The sequence below is a fragment of the Nothoprocta perdicaria genome, unplaced genomic scaffold, assembly GCF_003342845.1.
Source record: "Nothoprocta perdicaria isolate Ctin4 unplaced genomic scaffold, notPer1 scaffold_49, whole genome shotgun sequence".
NCBI lineage: Eukaryota > Metazoa > Chordata > Aves > Tinamiformes > Tinamidae > Nothoprocta > Nothoprocta perdicaria.
Window position 1 is genome coordinate 1394003 of NW_020455743.1, and position 16487 is coordinate 1410489.

General features: G+C 38.4%; 1 protein-coding gene across 1 annotated transcript in view; it reads right to left on the minus strand.

The window, feature by feature from the left end:
* Window positions 1-6773: 6773 nt before the first annotated feature.
* Window positions 6774-16487, minus strand: part of TAB3 (TGF-beta activated kinase 1 (MAP3K7) binding protein 3) — a 39428-nt gene continuing 29714 nt past the window's right edge. Inside the window, exons 4-7 of the mRNA XM_026047297.1 lie at window positions 13759-13919; window positions 12303-12396; window positions 11579-11662; window positions 6774-9111 (exon numbers count right to left, since the gene is read on the minus strand). Of these exons, the coding sequence (XP_025903082.1) occupies window positions 8963-9111; window positions 11579-11662; window positions 12303-12396; window positions 13759-13919 (488 nt within the window). The 3' untranslated portion in view covers window positions 6774-8962. The remainder of the gene's footprint in view (window positions 9112-11578; window positions 11663-12302; window positions 12397-13758; window positions 13920-16487) is intronic.

A 16487-nucleotide genomic window follows, 5' to 3' on the forward strand; every position in this document is an offset into this window, starting at 1 on the left:
CACCCTGTACTAAGTCCTGTACAGTCCAAATTGCTGCTCCCTGTACCCCTGCCGTGTCCCGGGCCAGAGGTGGCTCCCCCTCGCACTGGTGCCCTGGGAGCCTTCCTGGGCTCAGGGTGACGGATGATCCGCCAGCCCGAGCGCTGGTCGCCCTCCTGGACAGCTCAGGCAGGGCTCCACGTCTGAGTGGGCGATTCTTAYATATTACTTCATCCTTTAACCTTCCTAAACATATTACACACCCTTCTTAAATATAGCATCCTATGCTAAGCATATCTGACATAAGTGCACAAAATAACATGGCTTTTTTCTTTCCTCAAGAATAGATTGATCAAGAGATACCCCCTCCATCAGAGACTTATGAACAAGCCCTGCCCAAGGAGAGGTGAATCCAGGAGACCAAGAGAAATTACTCAGCAGGTGAGTGAGGAAAATCATAGGCTGAATGGGATGGTCGGAGGGACACGAAGGGCTAGCATAGGTAACAGACAGGATGGCAAAGTAACAAGTGTAAGGACACACGTCTTCATGTGKTATCTCAGACTCATATGAGGTCTAGCAGAAGGCAAAGCGAGATACTGAAAACCTCACTCCTTTCAATTTACCTTGCAATTGCATCTTTACTACTATTGAGAGCATTTGGACATGTCAAAAAAGACTGTAGCTTTTACCAGGTGGGCTACTCGGTCTGTCATGATCTTTTTCCCTTATCAAGTAACCTACAGTRAATGAGGCAAGGCCTGAGAACACACAGGTTTTATCAAGATGGTGACCTGAACAGTTGTTCATGACTGGGTCCATAATACACATTGATTCTGATTCTGTAGATGGTTCTCTGCAAGTTAGATGTAGCTGATTAACTCAAATGAAAGAAAAAAGTGAAATGGGATGAACACATGGACAGCACAAACCCCATACTGGTTACAGCTTTGTAGGAGTACAGAGGGAGAGGGCAGACACACAAYGTTAAGCTGCAAAGAATGAAAGGAGGGCAGAGCGAGAGCTCCATGCCACGGAGACCCAGGAAGAGGAACTGAAAAAGGGAGTAGCAAGACAGAGCCTGTGAGCAGTGACTAAGTCGATGCAATCGAGTCACAGGATGAGGCCTTCGTAGAACAGAAAGTACCTCAGGGAACACGCCCCCTTTTCAAAGCATTGCCACTTGCAGGGCTTTAAGCCCGGGTCCAGCAAAGTGCTGGGAAGCGTTTAGCTCAACTACTGCTCAGCAGAGCCTCTCAGTACACACAGAAACCCCCAGGGCCTCAGAGAGTCAGGAGAGGAAGAAAGATTAGAAAGGGCTAAGAGCGGCAAGGCTGATGTTAGATACAAGTGCTTAAATAGTTAAAGTAATCACAGCAAAAATGTGCAAAGCTCAGGCTGCSAGGACCCTCAAAGCCTGGGTGGCTGCAGGGGACGGGTGTTGCACAGGCAGCTCCTGGCTCAGGCCTCTGCGAGGGGTCACTCGCTCCTTGCTGCTCTGCTGTCCCAGGGGCATGACTGAGATTGCATATCTGGTTTAAACTGGTTTAAACCAGAATAGGGAATAAGTTTGCTTTGATTAACTTWAAACTGGCCCTTTGTAAAATCTGGTTTTGAATTAGCCATTTATCTTACAAGGAAAACAGGAYTCCATAGCTCAAGAATCACCCACATTTTTTCCCGATTTGAAGAAGCTGYCCAGAGAAAGCTAAGAAGAGTAATTATTTTACCGTAGATGACTTCTCCAAAATATTTTTTTTCGGCTTTAACTGAAAGATGATCCAGAGATGGCTGCTTTAGTTCCAAGGACCAAGCTTTACCAGAATGACACAACGAATCCAGTCACTCCAACATACAGGCTTCAGTATCTGTGGTGGCAAAACAGACGATCCAAGTCTTTCACCATCCCAGCTATTTAACATGTTGAAAGCAAAAAGCAAAGACTACTCAGAAATCTACTTGGGCAAAAGTATTCACAACTCTCTCATCATCAAATCACAAGTCACATGCGGCAATGTCTTCTTAATTCTTAATCCCCACTACCCTTGCTTACTCCAAAAACACCTGACTGAATAGTTTGAGTGATATTACCCCCTCCTCATGGGATGGGTAAATTTTCAGAGGGAGCTTTGGGGCCCATGTAGGTCTTGGTCCCAGGCTCCCTCACTCTGATTAGGAGCTAGGCCCTTTCCTTTGCACAGAGTATTTTGTGGAGGAAGGAGTCCCTCTTTTACTCCCAAAGCAGTTCAGCTTTGCTAGATCACTGAAGGGAATGGAATAGGCCCACAAACAGAAGAGAAGTTTTGCGGGTGAAGTACAGCTGGCACAACAGCCAGCRCTGCCAGCGACTTCTGAGGTGGGCTCAGGGCCCTAGAACAAACGAGGAACCATCTCCAGAGCTTGTGAGAAGCACTTAGATTCAGCTGGGGGAAGCCCCAGTTGCTGCCAACCAAAGCAGCAGTTCTGGACTCCCAGCCTATTCCCAGACACTTTCCCAAAGGCAGAGGCAGGAGAGTACCCCATCCCAGGGCTCTTGGCTCTTCCCCAAAAGGCCAGTGATCTTTCCTGTCATTGGTGAGCACGTATCCACGTCAYGTCTGATGACCAGACCCTGAGGGGGCTGCAGCCCACAACGCTCCGATGCTTCGCAGTCACTTCATGGGGTGCACATCCCATGACGTGGAAAAGCAGCTGTAACTTTTGGTTGGTAGGTCTTTCCCAAGATGTCGCGCGGAGAAGTTGGGCATTTGCAGCCCCGTTTGTAACTAACGTCTCGCTGCCTCTGGTCTTTGCAACTAACATCATCTGCTGGAATCAACAATTATGCAAAACACTGATATGCCGTTTAGGTTTGGAATATGAACATGGCTTTGAGACTTACCTTAACCTTGCTTAGSTGAAAAAAAAAATCTTTTTTTTTCCTAAAATACACTAGTGTCTTAAAAAAAAAAAAAAAACTTCTTAAAAAAAAGCAAAAAAGCAGCTTCCCATCAACCCATTTAACATCCGTGTTATACATTTCATTCACAAAACGTTTTGTTTTTAAAGCAGTAGTTTTACTTTTCTTTCATTTAAGCAAGCCTATTTCTTAATGACATCAAAGTCAGAAGTTAAGAAGAAAATAAATCACAGAAATAAAGAAGAAAAAAAGTAAATTATCAAAACTTGTGAAATCAGCAAATACCTAGAATGCTGCAAACTTTGAGTAACTGGAAAGTTAGAGGAAACACATCCTCAGAATTCTGCTCTGGGGACAGTTATATGAAGACACTACCACTGTATGGAAAAAAACACAATATTTTATAAAATGAAATATCATTACCCCTACGTGAAACTTTTGCTCATCTGATCCACCTTTTTCCTGTCAAAACTAGAATGCGGAACAACCACAAACCTTCTGCCTAGAAGTGGACACCACTCCTTTTCTAACAACTTTACTCGGTCTCTACAAAACTTTAGTCAACCTACTTAATATGCAATRATTTTCAAATTTATGAGATGAAATTAGTTACCTAAATAAACTCCTCTCCTAAATGTATACTTACAATCAGAAAGAGTGCAAATGAAGAAAACACATACTCACCTCTATGCATCATCCTAAAAGACCAGAAGGAATTATATTTAACTCCTTGAATACTTAACAGGTCAAAACAAAACTCCTCTCCAAATTTCATAGCTTTAAGGCACAATATAGTCCTATCAAAATCAAGTAATTTTACAAAAAAAAAAAAAAAAAAAAAAAGTCATTTTATACAATTATTTCAGGCAAGATGTTCCTCCTCAGAACCTCATGGAAAGAAGAAAAAAAAAAAAAAGTGGCTACTGCCAGATGCCATTTAGTGTTTTTTGACTTTGCGTGTTCTCCATTAGTATTTCAAAGATGCCCAAAATGTTTAAATAGGCTGTTAGAGCAGAACCTGCGTAAGGACTGGAATAGCAGGAAAAAAATATACAGCTGTAACACAGCTACAGAGGCTTCACGATTGCAGTCCCTGGTAAACGGGTGCCAACAAGACAATGGGAAAAACAYCCCCACACCTGTCTGCACACCCATTTATGTGTTTCAAAGTCTCCCCCCTTTCCCCAAGCAGTGCCTTTTTATTGGGGGTTCTAGAAGTACTTTTGAAATCCAGATACTCCATACTATCCAGGATAAGCCTGCAAATGAGAATAAAAACATTATCATCTGCTGTAGCACATAAAGCTGCATGTAGTAACAGCTTTAAAAATAAGAAAAAGAAGTAACAACCAATTCTACTTCACACACTGAACTGCCTCTGTCCCATTTCCACACCAGAGCTCTAGAAAACATCCTTGATCTAAGTGTGATTCCAGCTCCTCCACGCTGCCAAGAACTTCAGGAGCCCAGTTCCATATTCCTCCATTGGCTAATGAGAATTGTATTGACTAGCACAAAAAAAAAAAAAAAAAAAAAAAACACCCAAAATGCCTGAAAAACTTTGCTTCAATTACAGGCCTGAGTGGAAGACAAGAACAATCCCATTACCAAAGAAAAAAAAAAAAAGCTATTTTTTTAAAATGTCTTTACTACATACAAGAACAAATGCAGGATGTGATGTTTGCTTAGTTTATTAATTTATTTTTGCAGGAATCTGCAACTCTGAGTATGCACTTTCTGGAGGTACCATGCATGCATAGCCTCTGAATGCCTTTGTACAATTTCATCTCTTAGTAATAAGTTCATTCACAGCATACACAAATCTAGAATGTAGACACCATATATACAGGATTAAACAAGATCGTGTCTTGTTGTTTTAATGAAAAAAATAAACAGGGTTTCACACAGCAGGAAAGATGGATTAGATACACTGGTGCCACCATAAATAAATAAATTTCAAGAACACAGTTTTAAAAAATCTGTCTCCAAGGTACTGAAAATTCAAGATTATAATATTGCATTAACTCCATTGATTTTTGATTATTCAAAACCAAGAAAAATATTGGCATTAACATTTACGGACATAAACAGCAACAAAAAGCCCCAACTGAAGAAACATGACAAATTCAGTCATGGCCAACTTCAAATAACGTTGACATTTTGTAACGAAACAGCTGCAGCAGCACGTGGAGACAGTACTGGCTAGGAGAGGTGTTATTTGTGCATGTCCTCCTTCGGAACGGGACGGAGTCACTGCAGTTTAGAGCCCGTGAGTTCTCTGATACCAGAGAGGCTGATGAGCTGATGAATTGTCTATGTCCAACTGTCCACTTGTCAGAAAAGTCATTTTCACATTCTAGGGTGCACCACTGAATTTGAAAACAAAGTATCATTCTGATAACAAGCTTTTTTTTTTTTTTTTGAACATACTTAATATTTTCACATTCTTTTTTAAAAAAACATTCTTTATTGTTTTCATTTTGGTTTGTCCTTGTTTCAACTCTGGAAGTTTATTTCAGTTTCAAGGGGGGAGGAGGGGTTACAATCAATATTAAATGTAAAAGCATTGCAGAAATTGAAAAGAGAGATGCATCACTGGGAAAGATAAATAACTGAAAGGTTTGTTTTTAAAACTGTGATTTAGTAGCATATCATTATCAGAAATTACTGAGACCAGCTCGTTTAAGAATTATTACACCTTTTCACCACACCTCCCACTTTTCAAGGGAACACACACACATACCACAGACACACGGATACACAGTTCAATCTGATCTAAGACTACGTTTTACAAAGTACTTCCTTTAGCTTGACTTCCTACCCCTTTCCTCCTCACCCAAACAAGACTAATAATGACATCAAATTAAAAGCAGATCTGAAGTTCAAGATTTCTTTTGGTTTACTATACTCTGAATCATTTTCCACAAGCCCCACTCTAAGTAAGCTTTTAAAGAACTACAGTAGTATTCTAGAATTAAAGCAAATTCCTTTCAATAGCACAGTAAATATAAAATAAGCTTTATAAATTTAATCTCATTTAACAGTGAAATAATTTTGAATATCTGAGTGTCCAGGTCAATTATGAACTCTACCAACCTAGTAGCAAGGTTGGGGAAAAGCTCAGTCATTAAAGAAAAAAGGAGACCTCAAGTAGTGCATTAACGCAGTGGCAGCAGCATCCCACCATTCACACTCACACGCGCGCGTTTTACACAATACAGTGCATTGAATATGCCAGCTGACATGAGGGTTTCATACGCAGTCAATAAATATTACACGAACCAACCTTTTTAACACCACCTAAAATTCAGTTAGGGTGTGAAGGGTGTCGCCTGCTTTCAAAAGGAAAATGGATCATCCAAGATTCAAAATACAACTTGCTTTAACAAGCTTAAAGATACTCAAGCACCATGTAAAGGTTTTTACCATTAATGTTCATATATGGACATTTACAAATAAAGAAATACAACAGAAGGGTGTTTTTTGTCTTTTTTTTTTTTTTTTTTGCACAAGCAACAAATGAGAGTAATTGAAAAGATTTAAAAAAAAATGTTACTGGTAGGATGGAAACCACTTGCAATCTAATGGCACTCACTTAGTCTTCTAAGAGCATCTTGCTCTCAGGCAGCCTTTTTTGTCTTCCTCCAACTGGTGAAAGCTACAGCTAAGACGAAAAGGTTTCCCCAAGACCCAAAACCACACATATATGATTATTACAGCTCACAGAATTGTAGGACTTACATGCATTTTTTCCCAAAGCAGCATCTATGGTGTCTGAAAATTGCACAACTGTATTGACATGACTCATCTACTCTCATTTGCTGCCATTTTAGTGGCTATCATTTTGTAATTCCAGTAAAAACTAAAGCTGCTAAAAATTCAACAGAAGTACAAATGAATAGAAAGCTGAAATAATACAAAGGCAAAGGCATCACCATGGAAAAGYCATGAAGTTCCTGGTATTGTATCAAGTATTCATGATACAGCAAGTATTCATGATAACAGCTCATCCTAGATATAATGCTTCTGCTCATTTGTTTTCTAGCTATTTTGGTTTTGTCAGACTGTCCACTTACATGAGCAAAATTAATCATTTCCTAACTTCATTTCCAGACGTTTCCCCTTGCYCCCATGGACACACGATGAGCTCCACGTATAATACTACCGAACATTAGGAAGAWGGGAAACTAGTTCTGATGCCTTTTGACTTTGTTTTGCTCATCAGTGGTGCTTACGGACTCATGGAGATGAACCGATTTATTTCAAATTATGGTGAAGTTATTCTTAGTGCAAGAGCATACTGAAAAAAATGCCGGATACAATATCAGTTCCTCATTTAAGTTTTTTTTTTTTAATTGTTACCTTTATAAACTAAAGGAACAGGAGATACCAGATTGGAAATGCAGTCAAGATACATTTTCCTCCACCCACCCCTTACAAAGGCTGCTCACTTTTAAGCAAGGATTCAGACACGAGATTGCTCTACCGCAGCTTCACACGCTATCACACATCCAGTGAACTGCGGCAGTCGACCATATGGGCACGGCTGCCACGAGCTGGGAGCAAGGGCAGCTGCGCAAGGCAGCCCTGCCTGGAGAGCTCAGCRAGCACACGGTGCCTCACGACTGCAAGGCCAGCGACGGCGACTCGGCGCCCCTGCTCGCGGCCGCCTCGGGAGCCCCAAAGCTCCCGCGCGGCGTGCAGGGACGCCCTCCTCGCTCACACACAGCTTTACAGCATAGCCATTCAGCTGCCCAAACCCACGTTGGATTTCACAGATAATGAGGGCTTTATTACAGCAACCTGAAGCATTCAAACAAACCAAGCATCACCTTTATAATACAGTATATCATATGTGGAAAGGTACCAGTATGATTTTCAGTTGCAAGTTTTTTCTGTGTTCTTCAATCTACAGCAAATATTTCCTGACCAAAATAAAAAGAATGCAGTGTGTGAGTTTTCAAGAACTGCCATCTGCTATTTTATACAGGCTGGTTTATTAACAGTGTGCAAATAAATCTTTACTGAAGAGCTATTTGATTAATTATTTTTCAGCTAACTTCGGACTGGGGCACAAAGTACCTTCTGTGCTGTAAACATCATGAATTCTTCACCAACTGGAAGGTGAAAAGGCCTAAGGAGCAGAGTACAAACACTCCTCATACATAACCATGGCTGAGCTCAAGTCTTTCAAACTGAATTTGGAGTAGTCTGCATTTGGCATGTGTTCAGTGTACTGCTAGAGAGTACAGTCTGAGAAGATTATCATCTATAAAAGCATACTTTTAGCATTAAAACACCATGGCCTAATGAAAGCATGCAGCAGTATTTCATCTGTAATGCGGTAGAATTCATTCTTAGTTTATTACCAGTGTTGATACAGCCAGGTGAGCACTGTACAAGCAAAAGGGATTGTAAAAATCGCCTCTGGTTACACTCTCTAACACTCATACAGTATCTCATTTAGTCACCTTAGGTCGCTATTTCAAACAGCAATTTTTTGTAGACATAAGTTACCCTGAAAAAAAGCAGCAATTACGAATACCCTTCTCCTTGTTTTCTATACATTGCAAATTTATGGTTGCAATTACCTGTCTTCTTTTTCAGTAGCTTACAATCTAGAAGCACAGGGAGCCTTTGTTTTCCAGCTAGCTGGGGCCAGGTAAGTCAGCTCTGGCTCTTCAGGTTTTTTTTCTGGATAATTGTAATATTTCACACCATTACCAAGAGTTCTATTTTTATTTTTTAGAGACACTAAGCAGTATCTATACCACAGTACTAGATACCAGTAGTTATCTGCCTTCCTGTATACATTCGTTCAGAAACAAATCCTTTTACATTTTCAGGTATCCTTTTCTGCTTTGCTCACTGCGATGAGATAAGAAAATATTTCACCCTTAATTTATTTGTGTAGTGTGGCACAAGCAGAAACTTCTTGACACATTTCCCCCCACCCCTTGCCATATGAAGATTGTAGATGGGCAAAGGCTAGGCAGATGGACAGAAAGGTTCCCTGTATTTCCTTCTCTTACGCCTGTTGGCTGGAAAGCCTGTGTTCGACCCAGTGCAGCCCCTTCCCTGCTCTCAGGTGTACCGTGGCATCTCACACTGCTCACAGCGATTTAGGGCCGGGTGGTTCAGAAAGGTGCAGCTATCACAATTCCACGGAGCCCCTTCAAAGTCTTCATCTCTTGGCTGAGTCCGCGGAGTCTGTTTGGAGCTGTTTTGGTGCTCTAAAAGGAAACAAACAAAAAAGAAAACAATTTATATTATTTTACAGAAAAGGATTATATTTAGATTATCACCTGGACATCAGCTCATTAACTATTCTCTGATAAAATGAATCTGGAAATCTTTCTACGTAGGTAGCATTAAATACTCAGACTTTACAACCTAGATCAGAAATTCCTGAGGAGAAAGCTTTGAAGTATTTCACTTCTGTAGGAGTTACTTAATCACACTAGCTGAAACACATTAAGAGCAATCATTACAATTAGGTCACTAATACTGCTAAAGGTTTAATGAGCTTAGAATATAATGGAAAGTTTATCAYTAGCATTCCAGCACTAGCATTCCTGTAAGAAATGACTATTTATAGGTTTAAGAGCAGCAGTCTCTTGTAAAACCTTACATTTCAATAATCCTCCTACCTGAAGTGAAATTAGTTCCTTCTAACAGTTTGACAGACATCACTTCTCTGCAACTTTTTGTAGCGTGTACCCAGGTGGAAGAGAGTACAATAAAATGGTCAGCTTGTTTCAAGACAGGACGATTGTTTTCACCTTCTTGGGGCTTTGGGTCAGGGAGCGATCAGTATTCTAAGTTTGTTTTCATTCATAAAAATCAGTATGTAGTGAATCATATATTAGCCATTAACCCATGGAAAGACTTGGTTTTCTAATGTCCGCTACAACAGCTTTAAKACCTCAGTCTACCTACTAAAAGCGGAAATATGTCGAAGATGTGGAAATATTTAAGACACTTTACGAAGTTTTAAGATTCCAAACAACATTAACAYATGTATCCTAAAGAAATAAAGATATCCATCTGCTAAACAAACAGCTGCACGATACAGTTTATTTGGAGAATTTGCATCAGAAAAAAAGAAAAAAAGAGCGCAATTTGTAATTCAAAGTGCACACATTTTATTGTGTCATCTCGTCAGAAATCTAACAGATGGTGGATGACAAAATTAGCTCAACTAATAGTGAGGTTTATCTTCAAAAAGGTGGGGGGGGAACGGGAAAAAAAAAAAAAAAAAAGGAAAAAAAAAAAAAAAAAAAAAGGAACCACCTTGCTTAGATATAAATCATCCAGAAGCTGCGTGGTCACATTAGTTCTTTGCCAAGACTAAACAGATTACTCTTAAAGGAGCCAATAGTGGTGGCAGAATCTCTTGTGCCCGAGCTGTTCTGGGCCTTCGTGTTTTTCTCTCCTTAAATATTTCCACATATTCGCTACTTAAGAAAAATCAAACAGAAATACTGGCTTCAGAAGAGAGGGGAAAATATTTCCTTCCAATCAAAGCTCAGCTTCTAAAATCATTAAGCAACTCCTACCAACCAGACTTTATTTACAATATTTGAATTTTCAAGCAGAGGACACGACTACTGTATTAGAGCATTTTTCCACAMACAAGTTTCATTCATGTTAGCTACAGTAAGAAGAGACACAGTAAGTCTTATCATACAAGATTTTTCAAAGACCACTGTCTTCTCTGCATCWGACGACATGATCCTGCAGCGGCTGTTTCAGCAGAAAGACACAAACTGTTTACACTAGCATTTCAAAGAAGTTCTTTCAGATGACCTTAGAAACTAAAAGGAAAAAAGAACTGCATCCAAAATATCGGGGACTAATGGTAAGACTGCTCCAAARAGCCCCTTAAATGCAGCAGAGTCCAGAAAGCCGTTGAGCTGCACAGCCACTAGGTGTCTATGCTAGTGAACTCRGTCACTGCAGGCTGCACTTAATAAATACCCACCCACACCAAGCGGGACTCCTGAGCACACACAGAACCTCAGTGTCTTAGGATAGATGCAAAACCTAGAGACTTCATAAGTTGCATAGAAAGTAAAAGAAAGATACATAGGAAACTTGTAAAGGTGACATAATGATATCATTTTAGACACATGTTCCAGAGTTTCTGAAGGGGTCTACATATGATTACAAGCAGAAAAAAAAAGGCATTCTGCCTTAAGGTGTCTCAGATTCATGATATATTAAAAATAATAATAAAGAGGGGTACTCTCAAATTCACACTGTACATACAAAATGTTTAAAACATAACTGTGCAAGTTAAGACATAACTAAAGCTTCTGTTATAAATTCAACCTGAAATAAATATCCSAAATTTAAAATTATAGGATGACAATACCATATATGATGAGGCTGAAAAACTCTTAATGTAAGACTTGAGCCTTCTAATTAATTTTTGAAAGACTTAAGATGTAAGAGTTTGTGAACTTCCACCTCTTCTTCCCAACAAAAAACAACATTTACAAAGAACATATTAACAAAATAATTTCAAATACCTTGACAAAAAACAAGTTGCAGGTAGTATTACTATTTTAAATCAAAATTATCTTTCTTATATAAATATAAAAATAAAAATAAAAACTGCTTCCTGCTGCAAAAGAGTTATTTACCTAATCTGCAATTAGAAAGTTTAAGTAATCTGATGCTTGCTTGACAACCTACCTTTTTTACATGGCTTTGGTGGCACAACAGGACCAGGCTCTATGTTATCGTAGAAGTTGCACGTAGCTTTTGGATCAAAGTTACCTGTCAGAAAAAAGTACGATAAGTAGGAACACATAATTCAAAGATAATTTATTAGTGTCCCAAATATCTTGGGGCTTCAGATTTTATATAATATTTATCATTATATTCTATTTTAGCTTTTTCCTGTGCATCTTCTTGTCACATATGTTCACTTCTGTGCTAATTCGAGTTAATTTTCTGCAAGTCAGTCCCATATTTAAAGAATCAAATCCACTGCAATGCTCTGGATTGCTTTAATGATATGTGAATAGGCAAAACTTGTTGTAGAACACATTCTCGGTACAAAAAAATATACTGTACATTTTTAATCTATGTTGATTAAGTGTGTCATTTTCTGTCAAAAAATCCAACCAGCCAAACAAAAAATGCGACTTGTGTATCTTGGGTAGATTTTTGGCTGCTAGCATCTTTGAAATAAAAAATAACTTTGTCAAGTACAGGTTAAGCCACCATTTACAAATGTTTTAAATGTCAGTAAGTCAAGTTTATGCAATTGTAACTGAAAGAGACTTCTTTTAGCAATAACTTGGCATCAAAAAAAAAAAAAAAATCAAATTTTTAAAGAAGTCCAGGAACAGTATCCACATTTCAGCACATTCTATGTCTAAATCATGTTTTGCAAGAACACGGAAGCCGGTACCTCTAGACTGAAGGAGGTCAACTTCTTTCAGTGTACAGTCAACATTTATCTGGAGCTGTCGGTTGAGGCTTCGCAATCTGGTCATTTCCTCCGGCTAGGAAGAAATAACCCAAAATAGCAAGTGAAGTAAAGTCAGCATCATATGTAATATAGATATAGCAATATTATGTCTGCTAATAGCTTTCTTAGACTGAAGCACCAAATAAAATAGCCAACATTACACTGTGTTTTCCTCTCCTGTCCCAATTTCTTCCCTTCAAAAACGGACTCCTCCACTTGGCATTTGAGAAAGTGAGGTGCAAAAATATAAAAACATTACCACCACCAAAAAGTGAACAACAGTAAAAATCATTAGTAAAAATACCTAAGTATGCTCATGTGTTTTACATGCCTACCTCTGCCACTATCACTACAGCCAATGTATAGAAATGCTGAAATTTGTACAAACTGAAGACTGCTGCTCCAGCAGTTCACATCAAGATCATCAGGAAATAAAATACAAATGACAGTAATTCATATACAGTAACTATATTCTTTAATTATAATTGAATAAGATTAGATTTTGTTTTCTAGGCCAGTGTTTGTAAGTCATTTAATGCTGAATGACATTAATTATTCTCAAAAGAAGTATTAGATGCTTAAGTCCATGTATTTATCATKAAGAAACCCAAAGCTGTTGGGGTACAAAATGACCTTAGTGTTAGCAGTAGCAACTACTAAAACAGATACAGGAAAAAAAATCATAACATCCTATCTTAGGATACATTCCGACATCACAGACAGAAAGTACCTGACAAATGCTGCCCTAAATACCTGGGCTGGGTGAGACGTAGAACAGAAACTCAGGTTATGGAGCCAACAACCTCTAATGATCTTTCTATCCTACCTCCGTCCTCACTGTTTATGTCAACACAGTGAACAAGACTGAACTGATTCGGCTAAAAACTTCAAAGCTGAAGTTAGTTTTTGGTCGAATGAGCTGTCATTTCAAGATTGCTGCATAGCCATAGAGATGTCCTTGCTGGAGTCTCTTACGGGTGGATGTCACCGAGACAGGATGAAATAAGAAGGACAAGACAAGGGAGAAGTGCCAACTATTTGAGTCAGTGCTGCCAATGAACAGTTGCTTGTCACATTACATACATAGCAAAAGGGAAGAGGAATGTCTAAGAGATGCACAACTATGCAAGCAGCAAAATACCTTGATTGAATGCAATACCTTTACATAAAGTGTGAAGGTCTTCTGAATGAACACTCAAGCTGCATAAGGCTCAGGCTCTTTTATTAGCCTTCACCATATACCTTGATAGGAAAGCAATTATTGTTGAGTTCCAAAAAACTGCTCCAAATACTGAAGATTTTAAATATTTTAAATACCTAAATATTTTGCCTCTGCTTCATGAAAGTATAAGAAATAAGCTTGTACCTTTAATTAAAATACTAACAAATTGCTTACTGTTGGAATTGCAGTCGTACAGCTAACTCTTCGAAGTCGCCTCTGCATTAGATCATGCTCCATACCGTTGACTTCAGCTTTCAGACGTTCAAGTTCTTCTTTCTCAAGCTTCAGCTCCTTTGCTAATCTCTCCATCCTTGCTCGTTGATGCAACAGCAAGGCTAGTATGTTTTACATGGRAGAAATAGTTACTAAAAGACAAAAACCTGGAAAACTGAACTGCTTGTTGTGTGTACAATTCATGAGTGACCTTTCTGGGAAGAAAAAAAGTGATCATAAACATGCATTCAAATATCAGTGTGAAGATGTTTTCATGCCAAATGAACTACAATTTTAGGAGACAGCTATTCCATAATAAAAAGAAAACAACACATTTTACACAGTAACTTGAAGTTGATATTACCATTTTGGTCAATGCTTCTTTTTTTTGTATTTGGTCTTTCTTGTCTCAAAAATACAAAGCACCTGTATGAGGAGAGAGCTTCTCAGGAGGAGAGCACAACCTAACTCTACTAATAATGTAGAGTGAAAAATAAATATCAGAGGCAAGATCYAAAGAAAACACATACTTAAGAGTTRCAGTTCAACAAAATCTCTGACAAACTAATGCATAAGAAGCAAGGCTGTAAGATATTAGCCAAAAAGCCAATCCTTAATTGGCTTTTACATCACAATTTCATATTATGCAGTATCATCTTTAAGCACTCTTAGCTTTTCAGAAAGCACTTTAACATCCTATACTATTGATTCACCTGCACTCAAAGGCAAAGCTACAAAAGGGGAGAGGGGAAAAAAAATACTAATAAAAATGGTAATAATAATAATTAAAAAAAAAAAAAGTTGGGGAACTCAGATCTTCCAGGATCTTTAATTCCTCTGTGATATTGATTCCCTGCTCTCTAAACTTTCTCTGCCATTAATCAGTAACTATCTCATATTACTGTCACAGTACCCAAATGCCTAACTCTCAGTTACAAGCTCATATTGGCTTCTAAAGCAGCCACCCAGTCACAGAAAGAATTTGGACTTGCTAGCAAATAATATTCAGTCTTTAGAGGAGAAGTATTTCTCAGTATTTTATCACAAGGTCAAAAYTGGACAATTTATTTAGCAAATGCTCAGCACTATCTGATCTACCTGTTTTTCCTGATGAAAGCCTACTGGAACAGAGAAAAAGAACTGGAATTTGCGCTGATACTCAGGTAAGCAGACTGCCCAGATCTTGCTAGCAAACTGTTCACCAGTTCATGCTGACAAGCAGAATTTTAGATAAATGCAGACACAATACAACCTGCAAAATGCTATTTTATACAAAGCACCCGCAAGCACCTCTACTTTTCTTCACTTCCATCCCAAACAGGAAAAGCAAAACCACAGAATATTGCAAGAATACTTGTATACTAGCTGAGAAAAAAAAGCTAGAGAAATAAGCAGCCATATGATATCCTTGGTGGAGAAGGATAAACAACAAAGGAGCATAAAAATGACAATGTTCTTATCAGATGCCACTATCCTATGTAAAATAGTAGCACTGTAATTCAGATTGTGTGTGCAACTACTATCRTCAAAGAATAAAGACTGAAAATCTTACCAAAGAATAGCATCAGATGTTGTTAAAACACAGGCTTCAAAATTATTCCCTACCTTTTAAAATTGTCTAAATCATTCAAGTTTAGTTTGGGAGATCACAGAACTAAAAATGTCCAGATATCATATTGTATGATTTTTTATTATTAACAGATCCTGTCTTAGTATGGGTCCCCTAATTTAATACCTGGTATGACTTTATTACACATCTTGATTTATACTCTAGTACAATTCAAATGTGACTCATGATACAACAGTACTGAAACTAATTACTGGTAATACTCTATCAGGGGTTCGCATTAAGGAAAAAGTTAAATGCACTTCTTCCCTATATTATACTCTTAATGTTCTTTTTTTTTGTGTCTCATTTGTGGTAGCAGAGAATATAACAGTTATTCTTTTACAATTCATTTCTATTAGGAGTTCACAGTGGAACACAGCAAAGGCTAAGAGCTCAGCTGTGGTAAAGATTTCTATAACAGTATATGTCTCCAAAAGCACCTAGCAACTAGCTTTATTATTTTTCAAGGTACACGAAAATCTAGACASAAATCCAAAAGCAAAATCAGACTTCCAGAATATACTTTTCTCCATTATGTGAAGCTATGGTTTTCCTGCATAAAGACTTTTACGAAGTTGTAATAGGAACACTATCAGAGAAAGCATATGGCCATGGAGGTACAGAACCACTGGCATTCTCTCTACTAACCATTTCTATTTGGTCTACCAGCTACGAAGCAGCTCTTCTGCTGAGGAGCTAAAATAGCTCTAAAGATGAAATTAGAACTCAAGAACAACTGGACAGCATAAACACTGATAAGCATAATTGACAGCATAAACACAGAGATTTCAGCTCTAAGGTGAAAGGAAGAATAGAAGTAGTGGTGCAGGTAGAATATACTGTCCTTTCCTAACACAAATCCAGAAGCAAAGCACATTCTTTAAATCACTGCTGCTGATTAGCATCCTGTCATTACCCCCAAGTGATCGGTTGGAATGCCTGCAGACTGACTCATTAGCTRTTTCAACTGTTTTAAATTTAGAAAGCAGATTACATTCAGAAAAGTAGCTGTCAGCTAACAGTTAGGTCTCCCCACTCCTGTTTTTTTTTTTTAAATGTCATTAGTTAAGTTACATGCATA